General features: G+C 40.1%; 1 protein-coding gene across 1 annotated transcript in view; it reads left to right on the top strand.

The window, feature by feature from the left end:
- Positions 1-15765, top strand: part of NWD1 (NACHT and WD repeat domain containing 1) — a 1242814-nt gene that overhangs the window by 1143018 nt on the left and 84031 nt on the right. The window contains exon 14 of the mRNA XM_044090721.1: positions 9364-9518. Coding sequence (XP_043946656.1) covers positions 9364-9518 — 155 coding nt within the window. The remainder of the gene's footprint in view (positions 1-9363; positions 9519-15765) is intronic.

The raw sequence follows: 15765 nt of genomic DNA, 5'->3' as shown, positions 1-15765 counted from the left end.
TGTACCTCCTATTCTGAACTAAATGTCCTGACTGGTCTTTAACGACCCCTTCCATCCTTTACAGCCATTCCAAAGCCTGGCTAAAGGTTCTCCTGCCTTGTGATCTGTTACTTAAGATCTGTTCCTATCGGACTAGAAACGCTCTACCTCCTATTCTGAACTAAAGGACCTGACTGGTCTTTAAGGACCCCTTTCATCCTTTACAGCCATTCCAAAGCCTGGCTAAAGGTTCTCCTGCCCTGTGATCTGTTACGTAAGATCTGTTCCTATCGGACTAGAAAGTATGTCACACCCTAATCATGTATCTCTACGTGTATATGCCTAATCTTACAGTGCATAGGTGGTAGACTGTTTCTGTGCATTTCTATCCTGTATCTCACAGAGATAGTACTTAAGCCACTGAGTTCAGAGTACCAGCAGCCATACCCCTCTCTGTCTGTGTTTCCTACTGCCCTTTTCCCTTACCCCCTGTACGCATTACCTGTCGCTCCCCTTCACTGATACCTATATTTCTGTTACCTTGTCCCATTCTGTCATTTGCCCACTAGGTGGTGCTCCTAGGTAGCCTCAGGCCACTACCTCTTCACCCCACTTATTCCTAGCCTCTTCCCTGGATCTTGTCCCAGACTGCTCCCCAGACTAGCTGCTGTACCTCCTGCTTTGTGTTGCTGCTCTTATTCCTTTCCATCTACACCCTATAACTCCATAATTTCTTTTCTATCTTCCCTCTCTCCTCTATCCATCTCTACATCCAACCTGCTCTTCCAAACTCTACTTGCCCCTGCCCATCTTCACTGCACCTAGAACCTGCTACATCTCTGATTGTCTCTCCTACCTAATACTCTACCTGCTCTAAAACCTCTTCTGCCTTCCCTCTTACCTTGTCCTGTGCTGCTCCCTACTATCTTTAAGCTCTACTTTTAGCTCTCTACCATCTTTAAGCTCAATTTTCTTTGCCTGAACACAGCATCCTTCACCACTTTATCCCTCCTTCCTCCTCGGCCTCTTCCTTACCCTGTTACACAGTTCTACTGACCACCTTACCTTCTCACATTTATCTGCCCCCACCCCTCTCTGTCTCCGCCCCCACCCTCATCACATCCTGTCCTAAGGGCATTTAGGAAGGAAGCCCCTTGTGGCGCCATCTTTACTACCCTGCTCCTGCCCTGGCTGCTGAGTATCCCTGATCCCAGAGGAATGTTTGTCATGTAAGTACATTAATGGTTTACTACTCTGTACAATATATCTTATGCTTTGTATAAGGTGCTTATCCTGCTACCTATAGACAACGCTAGTGATTTATACCAGTTTAGCCAAGATGCGATTATTCCTGTTGTAATATGTATTGCTAAACACTGTTACTCTTACTCCTGTGCTTGCGAACTGAATCTTTGGCATCGTTACAAATAGTGTATTAGTTACCTACGCTTGTTGCTTGTTCTTGAGTGTAATCTGATGTCATGGCCTTCAATAATTGTAGTTGTGATACTTTTCCATAAAACGGCTACTTGGTATACCGGCATCTCCCAAGTGGTGTTCTTTACTGTAGTGTGCCTAGAATCAAGCCTGCTGCACGCCTGGCTACACTTACCATTTATGTATATTTAGTCTATGTAGCTCCATAAGGTGGCTATAGCTTTGAGTCGTTGGCATAGTCTTTTTAGGACTGAGTCTCCTTCTCTCGCTGATACCGCATGTAACTTTTGAGCGTTCAATACCTTAGGCATTCCAGCTTAGGCAGATGCTGCTTGAATTGCCTTTTAGAGCATTTTTCTTTCAACGACCTACCCTAATATCTACCTGTATCAGCCTTTTCTCCTACCTATTGAGCGTTTAGTACCTTAGGAGTTTTTTGCTTAGGCAGATGCTATTTGTAACGCCTTTTTTAGCGTACCTTGTTAAGCGTCTTACCCTATTATCAGCCCATTATCCTGCATGTGTACTGCCTTTATTAGCATGCTTAGTTCTAGCGTCTGCTTAGGCAGATGCTGCTTGAATTGCCTTTTAGCGCATTTTTGTTTCAGCGTCCTATCTTAATATCGACCTGTACAAGCCTATTCTCCTGCCTATTGAGCGATTATTAACGTAGTCATTTTTGCTTAGGCAGATGCTATTTGAAATGCCTTATTTAGTGTATTTAAGTTTAAGCGTCTTACCCTATTACCGGCCCATTATCCTGCATGTGTACTGCCTTATTAGCGTGCTTAGTGCTAGCGTCTTACCCTAATATCAGCCTTTTATCCTGCTTGTGTACTGCTACCTAATTTTAAGTACAATATAGGGTGAAATATATCCCCCCTCTTTGAGTTCTTATGTACCTGGGCACCCTGCCTTGTTTATAAATGAACCTTCGGCACCAACGTTTTTATTTCCTTTACTGCAGATTTTGCTGGTTACCTGTAAGGCTCCTTTTGTGTAGCTTTACCTATTGGCTTACAGCCTGTGCCAACCACTTGGTATGTTAAACTAATTGTCATATGTGTAGCTTTCTGATTACTTATTACACTTTAGGCCTACCACCATGGGAGAAGCAGCCTATCTCCAAGTAGCTGTTACCTTGCACATGTACTAAACTGTTTTTTTTACCTAGCATATGTTATGTTATATGTTACTGTATTATATTTTTGTACTATATTTTTTTCAGAAGTCTGTTTTTACTGCACAGCTATTGTTTTGCTGCCTTAACCATTACCTTATTCTTATGATGTTATCTTTCTTATTCCTCCTAGCGCTCTACCTCCTATTCTGAACTAAAGGACCTGACTGGTCTTTAAGGACCCCTTCCATCCTTTACAGCCATTCCAAAGCCTGGCTAAAGGTTCTCCTGCCCTGTGATCTGTTACTTAAGATCTGTTCCTATCGGACTAGAAAGTATGTCACACCCTAATCATGTATCTCTATGTGTATATGCCTAATCTTACAGTGCATAGGTGGTAGACTGTTTCTGTGCATTTCTATCCTGTATCTCGCAGAGATAGTACTTAAGCCACTGAGTTCAGAGTACCAGCAGCCATATCCCTCTCTGTCTGTGTATCCTACTGCCCTTTTCCCTTACCCCATGTACGCATTACCTGTCGCTCCCCTTTACTGATACCTATATTTCTGTTACCTTGTCCCATTCTGTCATTTGCCCACTAGGTGGTGCTCCTAGGTAGCCTCAGGCCACTACCTCTTCACCCCACTTATTCCTAGCCTCTTCCCTGGATCTTGTCCCGGACTGCTCCCCAGACTAGCTGCTCTACCTCCTGCTTTGTGTTGCTGCTCTTATTCCTTTCCATGTACACCCTATAGCTCCATAATTTCTTTTCTAGCTTCCCTCTCTCCTCTATCCATCTCTACCTCCAACCTGCTCTTCCAAACTCTACTTGCCCCTGCCCATCTTCACTGCACCTAGAACCTGCTACATCTCTGATTGTCTCTGCTACCTAATACTCTACCTGCTGTAACCCGCTCCGTTCGCCCTGTGGGCTCACTCAACTCCCCTACCCTACCCCCAATTTCCACCCACCCCCCACTGCTGTTAAACTTTAACATAACAAGCCACACCCACTTAATTAATCTTCCTATCACCTTAGACTTCTAATTGAGAACTAACTATCTCCTTAATCAACCCCACCCTTTATTATTAAGGTACAATTATCCCTCTATACTACCAGACCACACCTTATTTAATTACTTTATCTTACTTCTTGCATTACCTCACAACACCTTACTTTCTATAATGACCTTCTTACATAACTCCATCTTCTTCATTACTATTCCTAACTTTACCCTACACCCTAACCCTCTATGAGCACTTCTCTCTACTAAATAATAAACATCCCCACCAACAAACTATACCAAACTCACATCTCAGCTCCCTCTCCCATAGCAATATAACCTTCACATCAGTTTACTCACTCCCAAAGTTTCATAGATCTTCTCATATTACCTACTTCCCCAGCAAGTTAAGCTCACCCAAGTACTTTAAAAACATAACGACTGTACTAAAACATCCTATTCATCTTTTATTAGATGGAGATATTCATCCTAATCCTGGCCCTAATCATCAAATTTATAATAACCAATAAAACATCAATAATCCACAAACACAAGCATCTAATGGAATTTCTACCTCCACACAATTAGGTAACTCTCTCAAAATAGCTCAACTTAGCATCTGTAGCATTAACAACAAACTCAGTCAATTACATGCTCTTCTACAAGTTCATGCATTTGATATCCTTTGTCTTACAGAAACTTGGTTAAAACCCTCTACTCAAGACCTAGAAATAACCCCACCTGGATACAACATCCTCAGTTGTGACCGTACTTCCAAAAAGGGTGGGGGTGGTGTAGCTATCTTGTATAAATAAGAACTTCTAGTTTCATCCTATAATGCACCTTTACCTCCTAATACCAATGCCAAAACCCTTACTATTAAACTACAACTTAATAAATCTAAATCTATTTTTATAATCTGTACCTATATCCCACCTGGAAATAACACTAATACTCTTGAAAACATTCTTAGTAGCCTTTCCACCCTACTTCCTCAAGAAACAATCATACTAGGTGACTTTAATATTGACTGGACTACCTGTAGCTCCCCTGATCCTAACACCCACATTAATCTTTATGGTTTCACCCAACTAATAAAACCCCCCACAAGAATTTACAAACCTAGTAATAAAGAAACCACTCTTGACTGGATCCTTGTAAATAGTCATCCTGAAACCTATATACCAGGAACACTACCTGATGACATTAGTGACCATGCTTTAACCTATATAATAAGGCAAAAGGCTCATTATCCTACCAATAACACCTTTATAACCTTTCGTACAAAAAAATACTTCCAATCAGATAGCTTTCAAAATGAACTAAAAGCCTGTAACTGGTCACCTCTGAAGCACCTCAAACTAGATGAAGCTGTTTCTTACTTTAATACTAAATTCCTACAAATCCTGGATCTCCATGCCCCCCTTCGATCCTCCAGAGTCAGGACCATAGCAGCTCCATGGCTCACACAACAAACCAAGGAGAAAATGTTCCTACGAAACAAAATATGAGCCAAATGGAGAGCCACTAAGAGCTCTGCATACCATCTACTCTTTAAACAGCTAAGAAATGCAACCAAAAAGGACATTATCTTAGACAAAAAAAAATATTATCTCCACCTTCAACAATCTCATTCAAAAAATCCACAAAAGTTCTGGTCAGGCATCAATAAACTTCTCTAACCAGGACATTCCAAAACTCCAGCCCCAACTTCAATTCCTCATGATAATCCTTTGCAAATAGCTGATGCCTTCAATAATTACTTCACTGAAATTATTCAAAATCTTGCAAAGACACTCCCTCCCAGTCCTCCCAACCCTTTACAAAACATAAGTCCAGTGCCCTCCTTCCACATACAACCTGTATCAACATCCTTTATCTGCAAACTCCTTCAAAAACTTAAGCCTTGTACCCCGTCTGCTGACCGCCTTCCAGCTGAATATCTTCAAATAGCTTCCAAAGTCATAGCTTATCCCATATCCATCCTTATAAACCGTACCATCACAGAAGGTAGCATCCCATCCATATGGAAAGTCTCCCACATTATCCCTTTAGGAGGCAACTCCACTGATATCTCCAATTTCCGTCCAATTGCATTACTCTCCCCACTTGCCAAAATAATGGAAAAATGTATTCATCATCAACTACTTCAACACCTGCTTGACAACAATTTACTTGCCGACTGCCAGCACGGCTTTCGGCCTTTTCATAGTACATCCACTGCCCTGCTAACTTTTGCCAACTGTATAAACAGAAATTAAATAATTCTCTGTCTTCCGCATTATTTATTGACCTATCAAAAGCCTTTGATATGGTAAACCACGACTTACTAATCAGTGTGCTAAAAGCACAATCTCTTGACCCCCAAGCAATACTTTGGTTTGCATCCTATCTAAAAAACAGACAGCAAGCAGCGCTTTGGGATAATAATCCATCAACACCCCTCCCCGTAAACATTGGAGTCCCACAAGGCTCTATATTAGCTCCTCTTTTAGTTTCCATTTTTATTAATGACCTCAATACTGTTTTTCCTCAAGCCACCTGTATTCAATATGCCGATGACTCTACTCTAATATGTTCTTCTAATTCATTTATCTCTCTTCAAACTCTTACCCAAACAGTATTTAACACTGTTGAAAATTGGTTTACTGACCATTGCCTCCTCCTTAACCCCAAAAAGTGTTACTTTTTGCTCCCACCCAAAAGTCTCCATCTATCCACTTCACAATTACCTCTAACAACGGTACCATTATTTCCCCTGATACTACTACACATCTCCTGGGAATTACCATAGATAATAACCTCAGCTATGACAATCATATCAACAATACTATATTGATGGTCAATAGAAAACTTGGCTCCTTGTATAGAATTAAACCTTACCTCACACCTCTAGCTAGAACCACCATTTCCCAGACACACCTCACTTCTACCCTATTCTATGCTTCTGCTATATATACCAATCTAACAAAATCTAATCTAAGTAAGCTCGAAACTACCTATAACAATATAGCAAGATTTGCCACTGGCACCCCTTTTAGAACCCACCACTGTCACAACCTTAAACAACTCGGGTGGTTTGAACTACAAAACCAGCTGGTATATAATCAACTAGTGATCACAGAAAAAATCCTTCATCACCCAAATAATACTCCAGTCCTCTCTAACCTAATCTCCCCATATAAAAATCTTGCAACACTTCGTTCAGCTAACAAGTTACTAATCGCCAATATCAAATCTAGTAACAAAGCTGGAGACTCCCTTTTTACCAACATTGTGGGGAAAATATGGAACAAGCTTCTGATGTCTCTCACATCTCTCTCATCTACATCTCTCTACAAAAAATACCTCAAAGAACTTATGAAAAATCACTGGCTCTGTCCCTGCTGTAAACATGACTGAACCTCACTTTTCCTATTACTATCTCTTCTTGCCTTATGCCCTCCTTATGTTTTGTCCCCTCTCTTCCTTCAATCCTAGAAACTAACTTTATTCCAGCCCTCATTTGTATCAGTTGTTCTCTACCTTCATCTCATGTTCCCCTACTTTGACTAACAAATGGCAACATGAGAACCTCAAGTGTACCTGTACCTCCTTAAATCTAAAAACCCATTCAAAGACTCTAAACTACTTTTCCTCTTCTTTGACAAACTTTTTATTTAATTTTAACCCATACACTATTAAATTCTCTTATATAGTAGAACTTTAGTAACATTTAAGTATTATATATAGTAATTTTGCTATGTTTGGAGCTTATCTACCACATGAAAGCTATTAGTGTAAGTAGTGCATTTTTATTTTGCAATTTCTATTTTTGTAATTTTATTTTGTAATTTCTATCTTGTAATTTTTTATGTTTGTAGCTTATCTCCCTGGGCCTCTACTGAAAATGGACATGTATCCAGCTAGACTAGCCCAGTCAACAAATGTAAAATAAAAATAAAAATAGCTGGAAACAGCAGTTTGAAACTCATGCCTGCTTCTCAACATTCCCTGTTTACTGATATAAATGTACTCATCTTCTGCCTGGTGTACAGTGAGTAATCATTTTACACAAACACTGTGTCTCCCACTTTTAGTACTTTGTCATCCTGCCACAGTTTTGTCAGAATCAGCTCCTTCTGTGGTTAGGATTTCATCTTTATTATTAAAGGTCCAGGTTGCTTTCTCATGGTCATGTTTGGAGCATATACATGATGTTCCCTCTCAATTAACAAATAATGCTGTAGAATACGAGTCCAGTTGCTTATATGTGCTCTCATAAAATTAATACAGTCTTTTTTTTTTTAAGCTTCTCTGCTACAACAGAAAATCTCAGATTTTCCCTATGTGCTCTGTCCTATAATTCTGTTATTTTTTGAAACATCTCTTCTCATATTCAACCAGCCATTTCTTATTCTGACCTTTGATTTTTGCAGTTTTATCACCTAATCTGTATATCTGTTTAAAGCTTCTTCCTTTTTTTCTAGCCTTTTGTTATTTGAGTTGATGTACTCCTTCAGTGTTTTATTTATTTTAATCAGCTCTGAGCACATTTGACTTATTTTTTCCTCTAGGTTACTGGAAGTCATGTCTTGCACCAAAGCTGGAGCTTGCACTGCTTTTTGTTGAATAGTTACAGAATTCAACCCATTCAGTCTTTTTTGCCTTACCTTTTGTGATTTATTTTCTTTCTGCTTCTCTGAATTTCTTTTTTGCTGGAATCCAGGCAGTGCACTTACTGGGCAGTTACTGAAATTTACCCAAAAATATGAGCTTACTGGCTTTCTGTTCTGGGTTTGTTTTCACATTGGGAGAGCTGAAATTAAACTGTTACTCAATGTGCAGCCATCTTGGAAGTCTAAATTATTTATACTTTTGTAACAAGAAAAAGTATTCAGAATTTGCTAAGTTCTATGTAAGCAAGTAGTAGAAATCATTACGACAACAACAGAAATGTATTCAGTAGTAGCAAGGCTATAAAACATCTTAAAATTTTGCAGATGAAAACCATGAAATGGATTTACATGAAAAGGGAATTAGAACTTCCAAAATCAATAAATTGCATTGTAATTAATCCAGAGGAACTACAGTATACAGCCATCTTATAAAGGTACTGTATGTATGACTGAATAGTAGTTTTGATCAAACAAATGTTAAAGGTATGTGTAGGTAGATTAGTGCGTCCTGCTTTTATAAGCTCTGTTAAGTGTCTCATATTGTTTCCTAAATCCTGAGGATAATTTAGCTTAGTTCTCATGCAGAAAAGGCTGCATACTGCTGAAAATCTATTTAACTAATGAGGTCATACTGGAAACAAAAGCAAAAATATGTGTGACAAGCATGATATAAGGGAGTTTGAAATATATTCCAGATGTACTGGAAAGGCAATTTGGTCAGTAGGTAAATTACAGGAAGCAGTCTTGAAGATCTACAACTCCAAGTAGAGGGGTAACTGCAAACCAGCAAGGTAGAAGAGTGCAACCATAACTTGAGACAAAATAAATGATTTTGGCAAAACCAGCTCACAGTTTTGTGAAACATACAGGTCTAAAAGTAAAAAAAAGGTGCCTGTCTGGATAAGTAAATATCATAGGAGCTAATGTTTGATACGTGCCAATTGTGTGTGAAAAGTACCACTGTGTTTCACAGTATTATTTTTTCATAAAGTCATGTAAATAGTTCTGTATTGTTCCACAACATAGAGCCGGTCCTTTTGTCAGCATTTAAATCACAATAGCACTGGTGGCAGTCTTATCTTTGGACACTTCTCCTTGTATTAAATGCATTTATTAACATATTTAAATGCCAGCAGCATGATTCTACAGAATTTTTCTTTCACAGGCTTTGGAACTCTAGTCAGAATATTTAGGTCTCAGTCTGACTGCTTGAAGACATTCATGCCTGCAGATTTAGAACATGAAGATGTGGTGGAAACAGCAGTCATAAGCATTGCTAAAGGTATCATTATTACTGGATCCAGGGATGAGACTATACGGGTATGTGGCAGATAACAGTCATAATAATAATAATAATAATAGCATGTAATGAAAATTATTACATTGATGCACATGACTGAGCATCAAATTGTTTACACTGAGAAGGTGCATCTGTTCCTAGATCAAAATATTCCTGAATGAGCTAAGAGCAGATGATAAATGTAAGAGCTAAGGTGTTCATATTTCACTGCACATCTCTTGCTTTACAAATTTTATATTAATATGAACCAGCTTATTAAATTAAATGTCATCTAGATATAAAACTAGGCATCTTAGTAACTGCTACAAACAAAATATCTGGGCATGGTTTGGTTCACATACTGACTCCACGGGAGACTGGTGTCTCCATATGAGCTGAACTGGGTCATTAGGCACTCTGGCCATATCTTGCAAACATTCTTACTACTAATATCTGTTTGACAGAAAATTAAATCCTTTGTTAGTGTGTGTGTCTGACAGAAAATGTGATCCATTGCCTTGTAACATAATTGTATGAGTATAAGGGTTAATTTTCGGAAGAATCATTATAGTAGGTGTGCATATCATGAAAGCAGCACAAGAACCAGCAAAGGGAATGGTAGAAACAGTAAACAAATAGGTAGAATAAAATGGGAAATTCCTTGACTAGTAGAGTGGTTTCTCCTTTTACAATCACAGAAGGCTTACTTTATTCATACTAAAGTGGGGTGATGCACTGTTAATGTAACACACTGATGACATGCTGAAAATTAAATGTTATGTTCATTCATTTTGCAATAGTAGCTTTATTCTATTTAGAGCTACAGGTTAGCAGGAGATTATCACAAAAAGCAGCAGGCTTTATGCATTGTGGAACTTGTCCTGCATGGACACTAGTGCAGTGCAAGATGCACACTCACTTACGTACAAGCCTAAAACAAATTTGGAGGATCACTAATTTGCCTAACAGTATGCATTTGAGATCTAAAAGGAAACTGGAGCCCATGGTAAAAACCCATACAAATACATGGAAGACATGCATACTAAACACAGGAGGCACCCAAGTCATGAACTAAACCAGAGAATCAAGTACTGTGAGGCAGCAATGCTAACCACTGTCATTGTTAGTAGCATGTAATCATTAGGGGATCTAAACAGAGTAAAGGCTGGCTACAGTAAATACAGGCTGGTGCTAGTGAATACATCATGATTTCTAACAGTGTCTTTGAAAGGAAAATTGAAAAGGACCCCCACTAAAAAACAATGGTAACAGTGTCTAATCTACAATGCTTGCAAGGCTGCCTTAGCATGCACAACTAGACCAAGTGGAACCTCTTTTAGATCATGAGACACATTGCTGAATCAGATCTGAGAAGCAACGTGCTGCACATTATTAAATGTATCCAACCTTCACCTGCAGCACTGGAAGTTAAACCCCTGCAGGATGAACATGTCACCTTGTTTAGCTACCTCTGCTAGGTAAACCATACCAAAGCAAGGAGGCACGGAGGACTCTGAATCCGTACACAGAAGAAAATGAGTGCACCCACCTCTCAAGCAAACTCTGTGAATAATGCCATAGCAAAATATCACCACAACTACATGATAGAGACTTGGCTCATCTTTCAACCAAGCTCTGGGAAACAAGCAGTAGCACAATATGAATCATGCTGTGAGCCTAGATTTAAGACTCAAAACACAGCATTGACAACATTTCCATGCCATCATTAACCAGTAAACTAAAAAAGTAACTTGTAAAACATGGTCTTTATAAAAGTTAATCCTGCTTTGGCCCACAGATGAATTATTAAGGTGGCCCTGATTTAAAGGCCTCCAGTTACATTACCACTATAGTTCAGTGCACATTTATATATTGGAGTCCAATCATCTGTTTTAAGCTTGGTGCAATCCCATCTCTTTGTCTCTTCAGCTAATATGTGACCCCAGGTTTCTACAGGCATGCAGCAGTACCTCACACATTGTCCTTCCAAGGAAATAACTTTATCCATTGGTCACTTTAGCCTTTCTAACTCTGTTGACCCTCAGGTGGTCAGTGTTGTCTCTGAACATAGTTAACAGCATTGTGGAAGGACCCTATACCCTTATGCCAATGAGATGGCACTTTTTCGGCGATATTGCTGCAAATCCTCCCTTAACTAACTCAAACAGCTGTTTAATGTATGTGCCTTCATTCATTCCCCTTCATCTCATCTGGTGTCTAAGAAGTCCCTCATTTTAGACTATCCCCAGAAAAGCATGTGGTGCCTCCTACACTGGTACCACAGAGCAAATTGCCAGGTTATTAGAATAGCTATGGGCAGATATGCAATAGTCCATCCATCTATCATCCACAACCCCTTTTTCCATTTTTGCACATGAGGTCTGGGTATCACTTCAGCAGTGACAGTCATCTAAATACAAGGTTCACAGTGTGGGGTGGCAAGCTCTGGCATAGCTCTTGTTCGATATGACACTCTCATGCACATTCGCGCACACAGTTTACTGTGGCCAAACCACCTACTGCATGTCTTTGCAATGTGGGAGGAAACCGGAACACTCAGAGAAAACCCATGCAAATAGAGGGTGGACATGCAGATTTCACACAGAAGGCTCCCCATCTGAGAACTGAACCAGAGAACCTCTTGCTGTGAGGTGACAATGCAACAGGTTCTCCAGTTCAATTCTTGGATGAGGAGCCTTGTGTGTGGAGTCTGCATGTCCTCCCTGTGATCATGTGGGTTTCCTCTAGGTATTCTGGTTTCCACCAACATTCCAAAGACATGTAGTAGGCGGATTTGACACTCTAAATTTGCCATAGGTGTGTGTGTGGTGTGGAAGAAAGGCTAACCACCGGTGGTGTGAACCTTGTATCTAGATGATTACCACTGTTGAAGTGACGCCTTGACCCCATGTACAAAAATGAGAAAGGGTTGTAGCTGGATGGAGAGAGAGGTTTATATTAGATCACCGAATGCTTAGGTAAGCGAATGGTGATTAATCGACCCCATGTAAGCGAAAGCTTACAAAACCATACTGTCAGAACAGTGATTTTTTTCCAAGGGAAAAAAAAAAATCGCTGTTCCAACAAAATAAAAAAAGAAAGAAAAAGAAAGCAGATTAAAACATGAGATTAAGTGGGGGGGCTTTGCCCCCCACACCCCCTGAGGTGGGGGGCTGTGCCCCCCACACCCCCCTATTTAAATATACCAACTCCGAGACTGCACTACAGTGCCGAAAACGGCAAAGTACCGAAGCAGCCAAGCAAATTCTTTCCCAGGGAAAGAATTTGCTTACATGCTGCTTCAATATTTTGCAGTTTCGGTTTTGTCAGTTCGACCAAGACGCATTCAAAAACATGCAGTTTGCTGATAGGAACCCGGAGAGAGTATTGTATATCTGCCCATAGTTAACCTAATAACTGAGTAATTTGCTCTCATCACATCAGAATAGGGGATGGCTCTTTTTCTGTTTTTATTCCTTGATCACACAGTATGTAATTATGTTATTTGGGACTGTCTTCACCTTTAACATAACACTTCAGTGTTCTAACATGTCCATTACCTTCATATGGAGACATACAAGCCTCTGGTTTCCAGATGGGGAAACACAACCACTGAAACAGCTGCATCCCTCATAAAGGATTGGAAACAATCTACTGGCTTATCAGACATTTTATTGGGATGAACATCTGGGGAATCCAAGTCGTTCTTGAAGTCAAGTTACTGGTGGTTACATTTACCTTATGTCTCTGCCCAGATGCCATTTAAGTTTAGATTATCTCATTCATTAGCTAATAATTATTCTGATGTTGTCATCTTCATTCATTCCTCAACTGATGGTCTTGGATCAGAGATTTGGATCTGACTAGTTCGCTTCTTCCACAGCGTAGGATCCTAGAACTCTCAAACTCCTCCTTTTGCCTAGAATGCCCCACCAACCTAACATACTTCATATCTCATTTGCTGCCACTGCAAACAGATGAGGATTATGAACTCTTGAGAGTTTTCAAATTTGTTCTTGTGGTTTCAGTGAGTGTTATTTTTTCATTTATTTATTTATTTTTATTGCTCTTTATAAAGTTAATTCTTTCCTGTATACCTCCCGGTTACCCTTTTCTGTCCATTAGATCTTCCTTTTTAACCATCCTTTTTGTACTCTTAGAGTACTCTTTACTAAAGTTTCCATATTTTTCTATTTTTACATTTCTGTTTCTTAAAAAAATTATTTTACATATTTTGATATTGTCTATTGTACTTATTATTGTTTTTGATTGGTTCTTTAACTCTTGTTCCAACATGGCGGAGAAACACTCAGCTTTCAAAAACTGTATTTCCTGTAGGCAAACTCTGATGCCCACAGGGAATGTGTCTACTGTTTGGGCCCCACACACTTAGACACCTCTTTAGATCAGGCATCTTCACCTCATTCTGTTTTATGTTCTGAGACTCAATCATCTTTTCCACCAGGGCATCCAACCCAGTTTCTTCCAATACTTCCCTGAAGAATCCCACCAAGGATGTCCCACATAAGAGAAGGTGCAAGAGGAGGCACTTAGATTCCCTTCAGGAATCTCTCACTGAGGACACAGATTTTGATGAGGGAGAGGGGTCCCACATATCACCACCTGATGACGTCTCCTTTGGAGAAATCCTGGAGCTCTTTAAGCAAAGATGTTGTTGGTTTTCCAAACCCCCCTCCCAAGAAGAATCAGTGTTTCTGGAGGCTTTTGGGTCTGGCTAATCTACTCCTTGGTGACTCCCACAGCCGATTAACTTGTAGACCTGGTCTCTTGGCAGGCATGGAAAGAAGTGGACACAATTGAGCCAATTCCTAAGAAACCAGATAAGATCCTTGCACCTCCAGAAGACCACACACATTGAAGTAAGGGAGTCTCTGCTGATGCCAAGGTTGTTGTTGTGGCCACAAGAAAGGAACTAGTAGAAGAATTCCCCTGTCTATCCCCCTAACAGGGAGTCTAGGGCACTGGACAGGTTTGTGAAGGATGTATACGCTTCAGTTACATTTTCTCTTAGGTCACTAAATTATTTGGCACATTTCACAAAACTAGAGAGAAATTTGATCAAGGAGCTTGCCAAATCTCTTTTGGGTAACATGTCTTCTGAGGAAGGGAATAGAATTTCTTTACAGTTGGCTACCCTCTTATCTATAACTAATTTGTTCATCAGATTAATCTTGCACACTGCTGAAGGTACCTCAAGGATTGCGGGTTCAGGCATATCTATTAGAAGACATGCCTGGATGCATTTGTGTGACTTTGCGGAACCTTTTAAGTCTGCTTTCATCGATGTGCGTTTTGAGGGAATCTTAACTTTTTGGTCCCAAAGTGAAAGACACACTCTCCAGGTGTGAGAAACACACTGACTGCAGTAGGTATACATTTTCTGTCCCTCAACGACCTTTTCCCAGAAACCAGTGAGGTGGCAGAAGGATGTGGCTTAAGAAATCCCAGGGTTATTTCCAGGAGACATGTGGAGATAGTTTCCCCCGGGGGAGAGGGGGAATTCTAATGGAAGGTGCCATCCTCATGGCAGAGGTGGTCCACACAACCAGGGGTCTGGTGATTCTTTCTTAGACAGACCCGATCAGCACTCCTGAATGGAGGCTCAACCATCCATCTGTGGAGGCATTCGGGAGTCACCTATCCCAGAAAGCCTGGCTAAATATCACAAAAGAGTCATGGGTGCAGAGGATTATATCCAGAGGTTATATCATACCATTTCCCCAACCACCTTCAACTTTTTGGGAAGAAAATCTCCAATGCTCCACCCAGTCCGAAGGAAGCAACTTCTCTAGAAATAAAAAAGCTTCTTGAAAAAACGAGTCATCCAAGTTATCCCTACAGACCAGAGAAGATCCAGAACTTATTCAAGAATGAAACTTCTTGGTGCCAAAAAAGACAAGAGACTTGAGACCATTTCTATATCTCAGCAAACTAAAGCAGTTTGTTTAGTATACAAAGTTACAGATGGTCATGTTACACACCATTCTGCCCTTTCTGCAGAAGGACAACTGGATATGCTCAATAGATCTTCAGGATGTAGACTATCACATCAAAATGAACAGGCACTCCAGGAAATAACTACACATCTAGATGGGAGCTAATCATTATCAGTTCAGAACATTGACCTCTGGTTTCACCACAGCCACCAGGGTGTTCACCAAATGCATGGCAGTAGTAGCAGTTCACATGATACTGCTCAGATTCTGTGTGTTTCCTTATCTAGATAGTTGGCTCCTCACTGCTTCAACCAGACATCAACTGATTCAA

Source organism: Protopterus annectens, chromosome 13.part0 (genome assembly GCF_019279795.1).
Source record: "Protopterus annectens isolate FY-2018-M chromosome 13.part0, PAN1.0, whole genome shotgun sequence".
Taxonomy (NCBI): Eukaryota; Metazoa; Chordata; order Ceratodontiformes; family Protopteridae; genus Protopterus; species Protopterus annectens.
Note: the sequence above shows the minus strand (reverse complement) of the source record. Positions and strands in the feature narration are given on the sequence as shown.